Source organism: Podarcis melisellensis (genome assembly GCF_964234715.1).
Source record: "Podarcis melisellensis genome assembly, chromosome: 17".
In the NCBI taxonomy this organism is placed as follows: Eukaryota; Metazoa; Chordata; class Lepidosauria; order Squamata; family Lacertidae; genus Podarcis; species Podarcis melisellensis.
Window position 1 is genome coordinate 2,813,878 of NC_138534.1, and position 17,472 is coordinate 2,831,349.

The 17,472-nt window shown below is 43.9% G+C and overlaps 1 protein-coding gene across 1 annotated transcript; it reads right to left on the minus strand.

Annotated features, from left to right (window-relative positions):
* Positions 1-2,646: 2,646 nt before the first annotated feature.
* Positions 2,647-10,195, minus strand: LOC309360514 (blue-sensitive opsin-like). The gene is made up of 5 exons (XM_081895071.1): positions 8,449-10,195; positions 7,940-8,108; positions 7,520-7,685; positions 4,343-4,582; positions 2,647-2,784 (listed from the first exon to the last, which is right to left on the minus strand). The coding sequence occupies exons 1-5, from the start codon at positions 8,834-8,836 to the stop codon at positions 2,656-2,658; spliced, it is 1,092 nt and encodes a 363-aa protein (XP_081751197.1). The 5' UTR covers positions 8,837-10,195; the 3' UTR covers positions 2,647-2,655.
* Between the last annotated feature and the right edge of the window lie 7,277 nt (positions 10,196-17,472).

Below are 17,472 nucleotides of genomic sequence, written 5' to 3' on the forward strand. Positions count from 1 at the left end.
CTTTTATTATCTGTTGCAACAGAGACCCAGCCCACCCCCCTTGTCAGGTGAAGGACCCAGAACAGAGCAAAAGCACCTCTTCTTAAAGGTTTGCATCTCCTTTCCGAATAAATCACAATAAGGTGGGGTTACAGTGACTCAGGCAGGCCAAGGTGTGACATTCCTGAGGATTAGACAGTTTTACATGGTTCCAGACACAGTTTACACAAAGCATTTGCGTTTGATAAGACAATCTGGATGTTGCGGCAGGCATCCTCTGTGCAGAGCATCTGGGCAAACACTGGCAGATTCAGGAACTTCCCCTGATGGCTATCTGCTTATGTGATCTCAGGCAAGGGGATTATGGAGGATTTGCCAAAATGCAAGAGGCAAGAGTTATAAACCATTTTATAGATTGTTCCATAGGGAAATTCAGGTTTTCCTTGCTTCAACAGGCTAGAGTGAAAGTATCTCTCATAAGGATGCACTTATTTCATGTGCATCCTGGGGACGTGGCAGGGCACAGGGTGGCACACAACAGATGCATAGAGAAAGGAAAAGGCAGGGTATGCAATGGGCATTTCTCTAGCAACAATATGTGATTGCAAATAACCAGCCATCACTGTAGATTCCAAAGCTGCATCTCCATTGTATTTATTCATGTAACTGGGAGAGACTGGGGAGAGGTATTCCATTTACAAGGTGATAATCATGAAGATAGAAGGGAATTACAGAGATGTGGGTGGATTTTGAGGGGTTATTGGATATTTACAAAATACAACCACCATTGCCCTGCAATGACTGTCTGCTTCTTGGGTATGCTAAAAGGGGGCTGCACAGCAGAGGCAAAGTTTGAAGCCTATCAGCCTGGTTTATCTAGTGCAGAAGGTTGTTGCTCAATGCTCAAATGACAGGGAAGGCAGGTAGCCCTTGACCCCTTTACCTTTCATGGCAGCCCTCTTCAGCTACTGCTATCAGCAGGCTATGGGGGGCATGACTGGCTCCTCAGGCTCTATAGACTGCCTTCACTTTTATTCCCTAATGAGTCCTGTTTCTGTTTCTCTCTCTCTCCCTTTTCTACCCTGGCAATGGCATGAGGGGATGACAGGTAAAGAGCAGAGGGGGAAGTAACTTATCCATCCCCAGAAACTCAAAGTATTGGAGGTCACATGAAGTCATGAGGCATTCTAAAAGAGTAAGTTATGAGGGGTTTTTTTACCTTGTTTTATTCCTGGCCCTTACTATTTGTTTAGAACATACACTATATGTCAGGATGTTCCCAGTTTTCAAATCTTGATTTAGCTATGAACTTACAGGTATCCTTAGGCAAAACCATCTTGATCAGCTCTCCTTCAGTAATATAGCTCATAATGCCAGGCTGCCTTATGGGGCTGGTGTTACGATTATTGAGATAACGTATGTAACGTGTCTTGAATATGTTAACATGTTCAAAGCACTTTTGGCTCTTACTTTTGTGGCCTAAGGTGCACTCAATTGCTTTTTTGAGAACTATAAGAAATAGCTATATCTGATAATGACATGACAGCCCTGTGAAATAACTCCTCAGTACTCGCATATCCTGCTATGAGGGGTTGTTAAATCCTCATCCTTTTTAATGGAAGATTTTAAAATATATTTTAGACAGGAACTTCTCAAGAGGTACTGGTTAACTGGTTTTGTGTCTTCTGACATGCTGATTCTGAAGACCCCAATGAGTCATTGTGTTAATGGAAGGAATTCAGGAGGAATGGTCCACAGAGCCCAGTAACCTATCTCTGGCATTTGCTCCAATGGAAGTCATCAGGCAATTTTAGTGATCCATGCCTTGCAGCTGCCATGCAAAAGTGTTAGCATTCAGAAGTTTAGGGTTACCATGAACACAAAGCTCATCTGTGGTGTTGTGTTCTGTTTTGAGGGTTATTAGACCTACTATCTGCAAGCATTGACATACATTTTTGCTGCCTCCTGCTGGAGGTAATGAAATATGGAGGAGGAAGAGAAAGGGAAGGTTGACTTGCAATTTTACTATCTAAGAGGATAAAATTTTCCCTCCTCCAAATCAGGCACCTGTGGCCAGATGTGCCAGATCTGATGCTGGTGAGAAGGGACTGTTCTCTCATGGAGGTGGAAGTAAATGAGCACATGCACTGCAGTTTGTCAAGCTAACCGTTCATAGCACACCCAATTCCTAATGCACATAAACCAGAGCTCAGAAAGACATTCACACATAACCCAGGCGCTCTTCTTTTCACAGATTTGCCTGCAGTGGCAGAGACAGGAAGGCTGGACCAGCCAGATGTCACTTCCACAAGGCGAGGCTCTTGACTGTTCTGCAGCAGCTGGTAGTGACTCCCCTGATTGCCATCCATAGCTTTTCAGTGTGTCCGATAACCTTGCTCACCTCCGTGGGACAGGAAGAGCAGTCCATGAGCACAACAACTGTTTGTAGTGCAACATTAATTGTACAGACGGGTGGAGCAATGCCGGTTGGGGTATGTAATGTGAGCGCCCTGTACAGAAACCAAATGCCGGATGCAACGAATGGAACTGCAATGGGACCCTTGGAGGAGTAATGCACACATTGGGCGCATCCTGCTGTGCAGGGCAAAGGGTGTTGCTGCGTACAGGAGAAGTGTTCCCTGGAGGTAGAGTGGGTGGTGTGGGCATTGCTCATGGTTACGCTGGTGACACCTGGCTGGAAGACACCGACGAGACCTGGGTGGCTTGGGAGGAACCCGAAACATCCTCCTCCTCACCAAAGGGGCTTTTGCCACAGAAGACAAGCTTCAGCATGCAGGAACGAAACTGAAAGGGAGAGAGGGCTAATTAGCAGGGATGTCACAGCCCTAGGGAAGAAGGACACAACAGTTTTCTGAGCCCTAGTCCATACGAGAGAGGTACAGTGCTGAATGCCAGGGTTCTAGCTCTGATTTTCAAACTTAAGGGAAGCCTGTTCACATCTGTTCATCTGCCAAGGAACCCCTGCACATTGCAGAAGATTTGCCAGACCTGTTCCATCACAACAGTGCCCCTCTCAGAGCGCAACCCTGAACCATGCCTAGCATTATTCTGTGGCTACACATTGCAGGCAAAGACAGACAGTGGTGCAGAAGCCGTCTTTCAGAGAAACTTCTCAACAATTACTGGCCTTCTCATTGTCCACTGTTACTAACACTTTAGAGACAACCTAGCAGGGAACCATAGGGTGCTCCCCAAGTTCAGTGTGAAAATCACAAAGCTCTCTTCAAAACGGAAATGTCTCCAAATACATGTACTGCTATCCATACTCTGTAGGGCAGGTAATTTGACAGAGGGGCACTGAGTGCATATCCTGAGACGATACCAGAGTCTTTGATAAGCTCAGGGAGAAATGTTGACCTGTAAGCCAAGTGAAGGATTTTATATTCTTTGCATGAAGTTCTGGTCATAGGGGGCACAAGTGAACATTCAGGGCAGTGAGGAGAGATTGCCAGAGCCCTAAATGATTCCAGGGAAATCCAACAGAGCATACAAGAGGTATGGGATAATAATAATAAGAATAATAATAATAATATACACTGCCCATCTGGTTAGGTTTCCCCAGCCACTCTGGGTGGCTCCCAACAGAAAATAAAAAAAACGCTAAAATATCAAACATTAAAAACTTCCCTAATCAGGGCTGCCTTCAGATGTCTTCCAACATTCAGATAGTTGTTTATTTCCTTGACATCTGATGGGAGGGTGTTCCACAGGGTGGGCGCTATTGCTGAGAAGGCCCTCTGCCTGGTTCCCTGTAAGCTAACTTCTCTCGGGGGGGGGGGGACCGCCAGAAGGCCCTCGGAGGTGGACCTCAGTGTCCGGGCTGAACGATGAGGGTGGAGACGCTCCTTCAGGTATACTGGGCCAAGACCCTTTATGGTTTTAAAGATCAGCACCAACACTTTGAATTGTGCCCGGAAACGTACTGGGAGCCAATGTAGGTCTCTCAGGACCGGTGTTATATGGTCTCGGCGGCCGCTCCCAGTCACCAGTCTGGCTGCTGCATTCTGGATTAGTTGCAGTTTCCGGGTCACCTTCAAAGGTAGCCCCACGTAGAGCACATTGCAGTAGTCCAAGCGGGAGATAACCAGAGCATGCACCACTCTGGCAAGAAAGTCTGTGGGCAGATAGGGTCTCAGCCTGCGTACCAGATGGAGCTGGTAGGCAGCTGCCCTGGACACAGAATTGACCTGTGCCTCCATGGACAGTTGTGAGTCCAAAATGACTCCCAGGCTGCGCACCTGGTTCTTCAGGGGCACAGTTACCCCATTCAGGACCAGGGATAAATGTGCCACTCTCTCTTTCTACCCAGACCAGCTTGGTTATAGATGTTTCCCGTGCTAACCTGCTTGTTCATGAAGACGTAGATGACAGGGTTATAAACAGAGGAGGCCTTGGAGAAGACAGAGGGGATGGAGGCCAAACGAACGTCAAAAGGTTCTCCACGGTGGGTCACTACCCACAATGCAAAGGAAGCGTATGGCAGCCAGCACACCAGGAAGCCCATCACCATCACCACTACCATCTTGGTCACCTCTCTCTCAGCCTTCTGTGTGGTGGCTGACTGTTCCTGCTGCTTGGCAACCTGATGAGGTGGGGAGATGATTAACCATGAGTGAGAATAACTGAAGCCCAGGCGGCAGAGTGCACACAGTACAGAGTTGCCATATCGATGGAGAAAGAAAATGGAAAACTGCAGCACTGGTGTATTGATCAGGTCTACAGTGAGCAAAGGCACTATCTGAGTGGGTGAAGGGGGTTCAATCTGCCGTAATAAAACACTGGCTATGCTTATCACCACAACCTCTGTCTCTCATGGTGGAGCCTAGTACCCATGGAGTAGACTTCTGAATGCAAGGTCCTAGCTAAGAATCACTACATTAGGAGGGACCTTGTGGTTTATCTGATTGAAACCTGGTTTTTCCTCCATAGAGCATTGCCAAGTGACGTCATTCTACCTTTTATTTAAACCTTCCATGATCAGAGGTTCCACACTATCATTGCTTGTGCTCTTACGAGTTCGCTAACATTCGGCCTAAAAATCTTCCCTTCAGTGCAAGTCCATTATTTTCTTACCCTACCTCCTAGTTGATATGGAACATAATCCACTGAGCAGCTTTCCTCTACAAACCCCACTGAAATGAATGGGACTCCTCCCATATTTTTATTCCCAAAACAAATATTAATTCCTCTTCCTACTCTTTCCAGTTCCTTCATATTTTCTTCATTGCACTTTCTGCATTAGCTGATACAGGGGGAAGCAATTCCTTAAAGCAGTGTTTCCCAAAGCACGATACATGTACCCCTAGAAGTACGCAAACAGAAATTTTAATGTTACTTTAACATTGATTTTTTAGCTGCAGCAGACAATTCAAAGATAAAATAGTATTATTAAAACTAACCCCAAATTATCTTCACCCGAAAGGGGGCTGCTGGTAAGTCTAAGCTCTCATAAGGGGTATGTGATCATTGTAAGTTTGGGAAATGGCAGGAACTGTGCATCTGTACACAGATTTGTACACACTGGTGTGCCTTCATATGTGTGCAGTGCACGAAAGTATGCAGATGTAACTCAACACTCATGTACAGCTGCCATTGCAGCCGAATCTGTTGATGTCTTGCTTGAAAAGTATTGCTCAGGGCCTTCAGTGTGCACAGCACTTGGCAGGAGCCGGGGCCTCTTCCCCGGGTATCCACAGGAAGGGGAGGAGAAGCTGACCTTTGGGACGCTCGCAGGCATGTGACATCACACACGCAATCTGTGTGCGTGACACCAGTCCCCTCAATCGGCTTTGTAAGTTGGTGTGTATGAGCAGAAGTAGTTGCACCACCCTCAGAAGTTCAGGGCATTCACTGTGGTGGCCCCTAAAGTGTAGGATTTCCAGCCCACAAAGGGGCATCCGGCACCTTCCTTGTGTAGGTTCTGTTGCATGCTGAAGATGCATAGTACTGTGGCCTTTGACACTGGGGATATATATATTTTAGGCCCCATACCATTCTTGTGACTGTAATTTGTTTAAAACTAATGTTAATAATATATGTTTAAATTGCTGAGACCTGCCCTGGGATATGTTTTTAATAGTGTATATCTAAATTGCTGTAGCCCACTCTGGTGAAGCATGGGTAACAGATCCAAACCATCCATCCATCCATCCATCCATCCATCAAAACAGAGTTTGCATATAACCACCCCAATATAACCATGTGTGCTATGCATCATGAATGCACAATGAAAAGAATGTCTCCCCCCCCCCAACAGTCCCAATGACTTCTTTTCTCCACCCGAGGGGGAGTATCAGCTGGGGACATTTTAATTAGGATTGCAGAAGCAGGGTAGATAGTTTACGTTGCCTATTTGTATGATGTAGTACCAATCCTTATTTGGCTCCCTGGTGACAGTTATTTAGAGATACTCAGTTGTATCCAACATAGCACCAAGTAAGTGTCCTGCCAGTTCAAGTATTTGTGTTTGTGCAACGGAGTTTTCTCCCCCTCCCCTCCTCTCATGTGCATCTTAAATCTGTTCCAGGGGTTCCCCCAATCCTCTGGAGCAGATTTTGGGAAGCTGCGGACTGCATGCAGGAAGGAGAGGGGGAGAAAGTTCCACCGTGCAAGCATAAACCCTTACACTGATGGGATGTATTTGCTGGATACTGCCCATTAACTAGACACCTTACATGCATTCACACATTTAATATCACATCTCATTTGGCCCTTAGGCATGTGGCACCTACAGAATTTTACATTAACCTGTGTCTGTGTAGCATGGAGGCCAAGAGCATGTCACTTCAGGAAACAACAGACATGAGTTCAAATCCCCGTCCAGGCAGGGGTTGTAGTCCACCAGAGCCTCCCTGTGGGAAAGCAGGCCAAAGAGGTGCCACACTTGCTTTTAATATACAACAGGGGTCAGCAAACGTTTTCAGCAGGGGGCCGGTCCACTGTCCCTCAGACCTTGTGGGGGGGCAGACTATATTTTGAAGAAGGGGGGGGGAACGAATTCCTATGCCCCACAAATAACCCAGAGATGCATTTTAAATAAAAGGACACATTCTACTCATGTAAAAACACACTGCAATAATAATAATAATAATAATAATAATAATAATAATAATAATAATTAATAATAATAATAATAATTTATTTATACCCCACCCATCTGGCCACGCTGATTCCTGGGCCATCCACAGGCCAGATTTAGAAGGCAATTGGGCTGGATCCGGCCCCCGGGTCTTAGTTTGCCTACACATGATATAGAAGGTCCCATGTTGGATCTTTAGCTTCTCCCACAAAAAGGATACTTGGCAACAAGACTGGAAAGAACTAATGCTGGCTGGTGGACTGAGGCATTCCACAGCTGCTTCACCTGTTCTTACCCATCCCTGTCTAGACACTCCTCTTCAGTTTGGACAGTTACACACCCGAGCAGATTTTCACCCTGGTGGTGGTGCTGTCTGCTACCTTTCCTTAGTGCTGTGTCTCATCAGAGGGGAGCAGAAGGGAGGAAAGAGGTAGTACTCACTGCCCGCAGGGTTAGAAGAAGACGACCGTAAGAAAAGATGATAACAGACAGGGGCACTCCAAAGCAGAAGGAGAAGAGGAACAGGACGTAAGATTCATTGTTCCACTTGTTGTTCGTTGTGTACCAATCAGGACCACACGAGCACTGCAGCCCCTCAGGAATATACCTAAGGAAGTTAAACACTTTTCAGCAATAGGTTTCCACTAATAGCAGAGGGTGGCATTAATTGTACTGTAAATACATTAAGCATGGCAAAGAACTGGTAAAGTACCTCAGGCAGAAGTGGGGGGAACAGTACATAACTCAATTCCATGTAAGGTATAAATTTCCGCCTTAGTGCCTTAACCCAGACTGCCTCTACTCCCATAATCTCAGCTCAGCCTTCCCCTCCCTGACATAACTTTATTCTCCAGCACCTACCTGCTCCAGCCAAACAGGGGTGGTACTGAAGCCACCAAGCCAAAGACCCATGTTATGATGCAACCAACAATGGCATGGGTGCCTCTGAAGGTGAAGTTTCCCAGAGGCTTGCAAATGACCAAGTATCGTTCGAAGGCCACAACTGCCAGGGACCATAGGCTCACCATGCCTGGTTGGGAGTAAAAAAACAGAGGACAGGATTGTCTAGTCAGCCCCCTATGCATATGGAAATGCAGATGCAGAAAACAGCCACATACCAATTCCTTGCTTTCCCCAAACCTCAGTCTCTGCTGTCTTATTCACAATGTGCAATTTCCCTTATTCAAGCTGTCTCTGGCTTGCTAACTGACAATGTCACTTCACAGTACCCTGAAATCCTCAGATAGCCCCACACACTCATCCCTTACAATCCTTCAGCTTTCCCAGTCTTGTGTCTTCTTGCTCTCTCATCCACCCACTCATCCTCCTCATTCTTGCCAATGCTACTAAGTTTCAAAAATTTTACTTACCCCCCAATGTGGCAGCAAAGCCCTCTATCTTGCAAGCAAGAGGGCCCATGATGAAGTACATGTGGGAGAAGCTGTAGAAGGCAGTGGTAGACCCAATGCAGACCACCACCAGGTTTGACACAGCAAGGTTGACCAAGATGTAGTTGAGGTGGGAGCGGAGCTTCTTGTACTTGAAAGTGCAGAAGATGGTGAGGATGTTGATGGGTACCCCAAGTACAACCAATAGGAACATGAAGGCAGCCATGCTCATAAAGAGGCCTGGACTACCAAGGTGAGTCTGAGGTACCAGAAAAGGACTTAGAGTTGTGATGTTGGCAACATCCAAGGGCACTGGGATGAAGAAGTTTTCCGGGAGGTCATCCTGGGAGTCAGAGCGGGCTTTGTGCATGGTGGGGATTGCAGTGGGGACAATGAGATGGAAATGATGGGGCTGGGGAGTTGAGAGGGTAGTGGAGTGTGTGCAAAGTAAGATGGATTGAGCGGAGGAAACTGAAAGAGAGGGCCTGCTTGGGAATGGGTGGGAAAGGCAGGTTGAGAGGCAGCTATTTGAGATGGGGCAGAAAGAGAGAGAGAACCTGGCTTCAGTTCACATCCCTTTGCGAGGACGGAGTCACAAGCAGCCGGACGGCCGGGGTACCATGGCGAGCGGGTCATGAGTCACTGTGTGGTTGTACAGGTTGCCTTTATACCTGAGGGGTCCCGAGGTCTCTTCTTGTATGGCTACAAATGATCTGTGCCCCCCCCCCGGCATTCCTGTCTTCCTTAATCGTCCTTAAGGCTGGAAAGCCTCAGCTAAGCCAAGCTTATCCTCAAGGACCGCAGAGCAGTTGTAGCCAAAGGGGCAAGGAAAGACAGGTTTAGCTGCCTGACAAGCCGCTTTGGAGGTACTTAATCGGACGGTGGAGCCCGATTAAGGACTCAAAGGGGGAGGAGGGCAGGTCAGATAACAAGACCAGCTAAGAAGCTGAGATGCAGAGTTTGAGGAGAAAATTATTTCCTCTTTGGGCACCTCCAGGAGAGGCTCTGCTGGCACTTCCCAAGCCCAGGCTGCAGTCCCTTGCCATTCCAGAATCCAAACTTCCTTCCGTTTGAACTGAGGCACTTCAATGAGGCCAAACCTCCCCTTTGCTACCCCAGCCTGACACTTGGGATGTGTGATCCATTTCTAACTCACCTTATGAGCTTTCCCCAGAACTGAGACAAGCACTCCATCTGCTCTCAAGAGCCCTGCTAAAGTCACACCTATGTTTCTAATTTCTGGAATGCAATGTGAATGACTTCTTCATTGACACCACTATTTACCTTTGTGCTACTACTTACCAGCCCTGATTCAGCAGAAGGGAAAAACTGAATTAATTCCTATCCTAATTCCATTCTTCTGGTCCTATACAAATCAATGGAGTGGTGAAAGTATCTGATTTTGGCAATTTAATGAACCTATCCCTAGCACATGTACCTCCAATTTGGAACTTCTTCCACTGGTCATTCTTTTCCTGGTCATTGTTTGCCACAATCCTACCTTGAGAGCCACAGCAAATTGTACATACATTTATTGCAGCAGTGCTAATTGTGCTTCAGGGAGATAACTTGTTTTCACCAAGTATTGTTTGAAATACTACATATTTGTATAAAACCAATAAGGTGCTCTATCAGGTGGACAGTCTACAGTATATATGACAGGTGTGGTTTTTTTAAATAAAAATGTTCAGTATACACCAATGGCCTCTAGTCCTTCAGTTTTTATATAAATGTCAATCTGTCTTATTCCTTGCTATTTGTTGCTTTCTCTTTTCCCACCTGCTTGTTTTCCTTCAATCCTAATAAAAATGTAATAAATGCAATAAGTAAATAAAATGTAATAAATCAATTAATGGTGGTTATTGATACAACCCGGGACGCAGGTGGCGCTGTGGGTTAAAGCCTCAGCGCCTAGGGCTTGCCGATCAAAAGGTCGGCGGTTCGAATCCCCGCGGCGGGGTGCGCTCCCGTTGCTCGGTCCCAGCGCCTGCCAACCTAGCAGTTCGAAAGCACCTCCGGGTGCAAGTAGATAAATAGGGACCGCTTTCTAGCGGGAAGGTAAACGGCGTTTCCGTGTGCAGCTCTGGCTCGCCAGAGCAGCGATGTCACGCTGGCCACGTGACCCGGAAGTGTCTTCGGACAGCGCTGGCCCCTGGCCTCTTGAGTGAGATGGGCGCACAACCCCAGAGTCTGGCAAGACTGGCCCGTACGGGCAGGGGTACCTTTACCTTTACCTATTGATACAACACTCATTAGGTCAGTTGAAAATCATCAGCAATTATTTCCATATTGGTCGCACTTTTATTAAAAAGAGGTGATCTTCTGGAGGCTTCCTTCCTGGTGCAAATAACAAGGGGAACATCTTTGTCAGAATCAGGGGGGTGGGGTTAAAATCCATGTGCTCTTTTTCCTTTTATACCATCCATGTTAATTACATCCATACAAGCTTGGCCCTTAGTATGCTTATATATCCACCCCCAGAACTTGTTCCAGTGACATTGTTGTTGTTTAGTCGTTCAGTCGTGTCTGACTCTTCGTGACCCATATACACCTGTCTGTTGGTTACAGAATCATAGAGCTGTCGAGTTGGACGGGACCCTGAGGGTCATATGGTCCAACCCTCTGCAATGCAGGAATCTCAGCTAAAGCATCCATAACTGATGGCCACCCAACGTCAGCTTCAAAACCTCCATCTGGAAACACTCTCTTATCTATGCCATGTTTGCCAAGTATTTGCTGTGGGGCATGAGAGGGCCTTCTCAGGAGTGGGTCCCCAATGATGGAGTACCCGGGCATGTCAGGTTTGACTGGCACCAGTTAAAAGCGAATTTATTTGTCCTGGCTTCTGTTGATGTGGTTAATTTGTTTATGGTGGATATGCACATGCTTGCCCTGCTGGATCAGTATGACTTGGGTTGAAGGTTCTGTTTTATTTGATTATATACTTTTGATTTTTCATATTGCACCAAGTGCTGGGATTATTTTAATGATGAGCAGGCTATAAATTTTTGATAGTAATTATTATTATACACTTATATCCTGCCATTCTCTAAAATGCTTAAAATGGATAGTACCCTCAATATTGTGCATGTTAGTTTTTTATTTGAAAAATTAACAGCTGTTTCAGACTGAAGTCACTGAAGGAGTGTACTACTACAAATGTATTAGAGCAGGGTGGTCAAATTTCAGGTTTTCAAGATGAGCTTTGTTTTCTCATTTCAACCTGTAGATCCACCAGTTGGAGCCAGGTATTTAAAAAGTACGCAATGGAGAGGAAATTTAGGGAAAGTGTGCCTCTGATTGCTTGCGGCTCAGGAATTTATTTTCCGTACCAGAACTGAGCTCATATTCCTTTCACACAAAAGTCTGCTCTTCTTTTCTCCCTAAAGCTTTCTTAATTTTAGTGGCCTAATTTGGTGGGGTGGCTGTCATTGGAAACCCATGCTGATTAATTGTAAATCACCCAGAGACAACAATCTTCCTATGCTGCACCCCCTGGATTAGAGCCCAGCCTAGGTTTGTTCTATTTAGAAAAGCTGCTTTGGGATTTTGTGTGTGTGTGTGTGTTGAAAAGGAGGGGGAGGCAATTTGTAGTGCAGAAACTGAAAGGCAAAGGAAGTGTTGAGCTACTTCGCTACTACTTGGCTCTAAATTCCTCACTCCAAAACAGTAATTAATTTTAAAAGAAAATAAAAGTACTCGATTTGCATGTTACATGTAGCTAGCCCCTGCAAATTCTCTATTATTATTTCAATTAATTAGTTATTTGACACTTTTTAAAAAAACTGCCTAGTGCATGGCATAAGTGTATTGCAGTACAATAAAAACCATACAATAACCCATAAAACAAACCAGGTAAAACAGCAGCAAAAAAATTTACAATCAATATTAAAATAATCCTAATCTGTCAAGCGCATGGGATAAATTTTTACCTGGCACTCAGAGGATGTTAATGGTGGCACCAGGCAGACCTCACTGGGAAGAGAATTCTACAAGTAGGGGGCCACGATGGAAAAGGCCCTCTTCCTTCCTGTAACCCTCTGAACCAGCCTTGGAGGAAGCACCCAGAGGAGGCCTCAGAGAATTGAAGGAACCAGGGTGGTTCCAGCTGTTGGGACCTGCTCTGCATCCCTTGTGTTTATTAAGTAAGGTCTCTGAGGCACAGTAGAATGGAGACTTTTCAATGGTGGTGCCTACACTGTTATTTGTTTATTTAACATAATTAGCATAATTTGTATACTGCTTAATTCTTAATGAAACAACTTACGGTAAGTGGTTACAGAAAAACCTCCATGGGGAAGCCCACTAAACTACTTCATTATCTGCCTCCACTCCACTCCCCAGTTTTAAATTGCCGTTTTACTTATTTTATGTAAGTTACATATTTTTATTTATTTGTTCATTTATTCTACATTGTTTAATTGTATCTGCTCTTTTTATCACATCATACTTTGAGAAATTTCTCACTGGAACAGAATTTCATAAATGCTGCAAATAAATAAGTCTAAGCAGTGATCCAGGGACAATGTGCAAGGTTAAACTTAAAATTAAGAATAAACTTTAAATAGAGTGTAGAATAGGATAGGGAACTTTGGTAGAATGGCATTGGCTGGTGCAGAGATGCTATTGGCAGATCTAATAACTGGTTTTCTCCCATTTTCTCTCTACTGTACTGGGATAGTATAGTGATTAGGCTATAATTAGACCTGGTTTTGTTGTTAGCGTAAGAGTTATGTTAAGGTGCACTGACAGGATGTGTCCGCATTTTTTGTAAGAGACGGATAAAACCTCTCCCCTTGTGTCAGGTGTTTCGTTAGCTACAGACTACATACTCTGTACTCGAGAGCTTATCTCATGTTCAATGTTTTTTCTGGAATGTCCAATGTTTGCTTCCCTGCTCCCCCTTACAACACTGCTTGCTTTGTGAAATATTAATCAATCTTTTAAAATGTAAGTTGCTAAAATGAGACCATATCCAGTTCCAGTAAAATATATCCCCAATTTGGGGGTGGTTTTTGCAATTGTTTTTGTGGATGACTCCAAACACAAAACAGTTAGATAAAATGGATCAATTGCTTCATTTATTTAAAACTAATGCTGCAAGCACGAGAACACCAGATTCAGTTTACCAAGTATGTCATTGTGCAGATCACCCTTATCTACTTGCCAGAAATAATTTTATGATATTCCTCAATAAAATGCCTCTCAATATTATGAGTAGTCTGCATGTATGCTGGAGAGCTTATATATTTCAAGGACTGTGTGCTATACCAAGGTGTTTGCACACAGAAATACACTGTAATCTCTCCTATGACTTGGAGTGGGAGGCTTAACCTGCCCTTTCTATTGAGAATCAAACCTGCTTGTATTTGTATCTTCACTTCATCTGGATACTGCTGCCCATTTCTTCATTTAGTTAAAAGGGTATTGGAACTTGGGGAAGTAGCATAAAGGAGGGGCAACAAAGTTCTATCTTCCTGCATTTCTTACAGGGCTGTTTATACTATCTTTGCCCCAGCTGGGCCATCCCAGAGAAGACATGAGCTCATGAGCTCAAAAATATAATGCATTAGCTGCTATATTGGAATATTTCCAGCCTTGGATTATAGAGGTCAAAGTTTGTGGCTAGAAGCAGCAGCAGCAGCAGCAGGATGCAGGATTTCTCTTGCCGCGGAAAAGGGGAAACAACCACCAAATCCGCACCACACACTCTTCATTACAAAAGAGCCTTCACACTCAACCCGTTTCCAGAGGGTGTATAGTACAAGCTTTCTGTACATAGTGCAAACATATTCCTTTTAAAAAATAATTTTATTGTTTATTTAACATAATTGTTGCAAAACATAAGCAAAATATTACATACATATATATTTCTAATAATAATAATAAATAAGCACATATATATGAAAAAAGGAACAAAGGGGAAAAAAGAAGAAAAGAAAAAAAGAAAAAATAAAGAGAAAAAAGAAGAAGAAAAGTTGGAAGAATTTTTCAAATTTATTCTACAAATATCTCAATATGAAAATAATAATAAAATTTCATTGACTTCCATCGCTTACACTGCACTTCCTATATACAGTACATTTTAAGCAAGATTGTATTTGTTATTCCGTATTTTTTCCATACAATCTCACACAAATATTCTAATCAATAAGTTTTCTAAATCTCTCATAAATCTATTCTAAACATAACCAATACCTTACATTTAATCCTTGTCTACATAGATAATCATTTAAGCATTTCCATTGTTTCTGGATTATATTTTTTGGCTTTTGTCTTATCAAATCAGCTAATTCCAAGTATTCGCATAATTTATTCAACCATTCTTCTTTGGTTGGAATATAATTTCACAGTACTGACAGGCCGGTGGTTGAGTACAACAGTGAAGACAGTGTAGTTCCATGCTGGAACTGAAGCCAGACCACTGCAGTGGAGGAAGACACTTCTATCCTTCTTTATCAATTCCAATTTATGTGAGCATCTCTCATCTCAACCCACCCTTCTCCACTACCCTTCCTGTACCCACCCTCCATTATTCCATGGCCTACTTTACTGTCCCATTGGCTCTGAGCCAGAGGGATCAGGTATTAGGCTTAGCATCTTTCCTGAGACCCACAGCATGATCCAGTCCACCCCACCCTTTCCACACTAGGTGAGGAACAGGAAGGGCGCCAACCACAAAATGTAGAACAAGAGGATCTCAGGATTGAGGTCAAGGAATTGCCCCCTCTCACTCATGCACACACCCCAAGAAAGAAAAGGATGTAGGGATTTAAAATGTGCAAGGGATAGAGAGGCATTATAGAAAAAGCTATAATAAGAGAGATCTGGTCCGGGGCTGTGTGGCAGGTTGGTAGACTAGGGCTGGAAACACTGATCATGAGGTAAATGGCAGCGCACTGCAAGCCAAAAAATGATGTTAAAATTTAGGCCTCAAAAATTGTTTTAACTCAGGCAGAACACAGAGACAACAATTGTCCTACAGTGCATTGACATCCTTTGTTTGCCCACTTTTTGTGGGGAATGCACAAGATGCCATTGTCAAATCATTGCGTTCCAGCCTTTAATGTTTTCCCTGACTTGATTTGTGTATATTTTTTGTTGTTACTAAAAGTGCAATTTCCTTCAAATTTAAAAGTTTCTGTTTACAGTTTCTGTCTGTTTTTATTTATTTCTTGTTCACTGCGCCTGGGAAATCAGTTATTATTTCCTCCTTAGTTTGCTTTTGCTCTCCAGAAGGATGCATGCATTAAATCACTGGGTTATGTCATTATAGAAAAGTTGTGCTATTTTGCTATAATGGGAAAAAGTGGAGGAGGGGTAGGAGGAAAGAGACCAGCATTTTAACTAAGACACACCCCTGAGTTCAATAAACAAAAACTAAACAAGGGGTAATTAAAGGATAATGTTCAAGTTGCACTGTACACTAAAGTAATAAAATGAGCCGCTCCTGCAGTGAGGAAGTTTAAATTAACATTAAGAAGGGCCATTGTTAAAATGAAACTTATTTGTGAATAGATATTATAGAAGGATATCAACTAGGGGAAAGCTATTGCTGTATAATATGCTATATTTAAAATGCTTGTGTGGAATCTTAATTCTTTTTCCAGCTGATTGTGGTAAGGCAGTCCCTCACCATCACTAAATGTCTCTTATATGGACCATGGACAGCCTGGATTTCGTTGGTTCTGTATACCTATCTAGTAACAAATCTGCAGGAGCTAAAAAGTTTGCACAGCTTGTAAACAATTAGCCACCTAAAAGGCACTTCAACTATTTCCAAAGGTAGGTGCATGTCCTATACTGGAAGTTTTCCTTGAACCAGTGCTTCCCCACCCTGGATGCTCAAGTGGGAGCAGGAGCCAATACTGTTTGGACAACTCTATCTGGTAAGCCAGCTGTGCCCTTTCTGGTCTAGGGCTGCCATATGTCTGGATGTTCCTGGACATTACAAGGGATTGCAATGGTGGAACTGACGTCCGGGGGGGGGGGAGGATTTATGAAAGGCGGCACTTTGTCCTGAATCTTAGACAAGTCAATTGAAAAATCAAGTTTTTTGACATTATTGAAAAAATAAAAGAAAAAAGAAAACAAAAGAAAAAAGCTCAAGAACTTTAATGGTGTCCTGGTTTTTACTTTTTGAAATGGCAGCCCTACCTAGTCACCTCCAGGTTGGACAACTTTATTACAAACTATATGAAGCTACCCATGAAGATAATTCATACGTTTCAGTTGGTTCAGAATGTGCCCTCCCCTAAATTCTGGCAGGTACCAGGATGTCAGATAACATTACTGTTATCCTTTAACAACTTCACTAATTACCAGCCTGTTTCTTTGTCAATTTGTTGTTGTTGTTTAGTCGTTTAGTCGTGTCCGACTCTTTGTGACCCCATGGACCAGAGCACGCCAAGCACCTCTGTCCTCTACTGCCTCCCGCAGTTTGGTCAAACTCATGCTGGTAACCTCGAAAACACTATCCAACCATCTCATCCTCTGTTGTCCCCTTCTCCTTGTGCCCTCCATCTTTCCCAACATCAGGGAGTCTTCTCTTTCACAACATCCAGGGAGTCTTCTCTTCTCATGAGGTGGCCAAAGTACTGGAGCCTCAGCTTCATGATCTGTCCTTCCAGTGAGCACTCAGGGATGATTTCCTTAAGAATGGATAGCTTTGATCTTCTTGCGGTCCATGGGACTCTCAAGAGTCTCCTCCAGCACCATAATTCAAAAGCATCAATTCTTCGGCGATCAGCCTTCTTTATCGTCCAGCTCTCACTTCCATACATCACTACTGAGAAAACCATAGCTTTAACTATACGGACCTTTGTTGGGAAGGTGACATTTCTACTTCTCAAATTTATCTCTACTTCTTGTCAATTTACAGTGCTGTTATTGTCTCTAAGTAGCCTGAGGCCACGTTTTGACATATGAACTTGTTCATTAACTCCATTTCTCTACAGAGACCCTAATCGTTGTTTTCCTGCCACCAGAGGTGTGACAAGTGGACAG

Excerpts from the sequence above, each read along its gene's own strand:
- LOC309360514 (XM_081895071.1), bottom strand. The coding sequence starts at position 8,836 with ATGCACAAAGCCCGCTCTGACTCCCAGGATGACCTCCCGGAAAACTTC. Across the intron at positions 4,583-7,519 it reads TTCTTCTAACCCTGCGGGCA|GTTGCCAAGCAGCAGGAACA; the intron begins GTGAGTACTACC and ends CCACCTCATCAG. Across the intron at positions 2,785-4,342 it reads ACGTCTTCATGAACAAGCAG|TTTCGTTCCTGCATGCTGAA; the intron begins GTTAGCACGGGA and ends TCTCCCTTTCAG.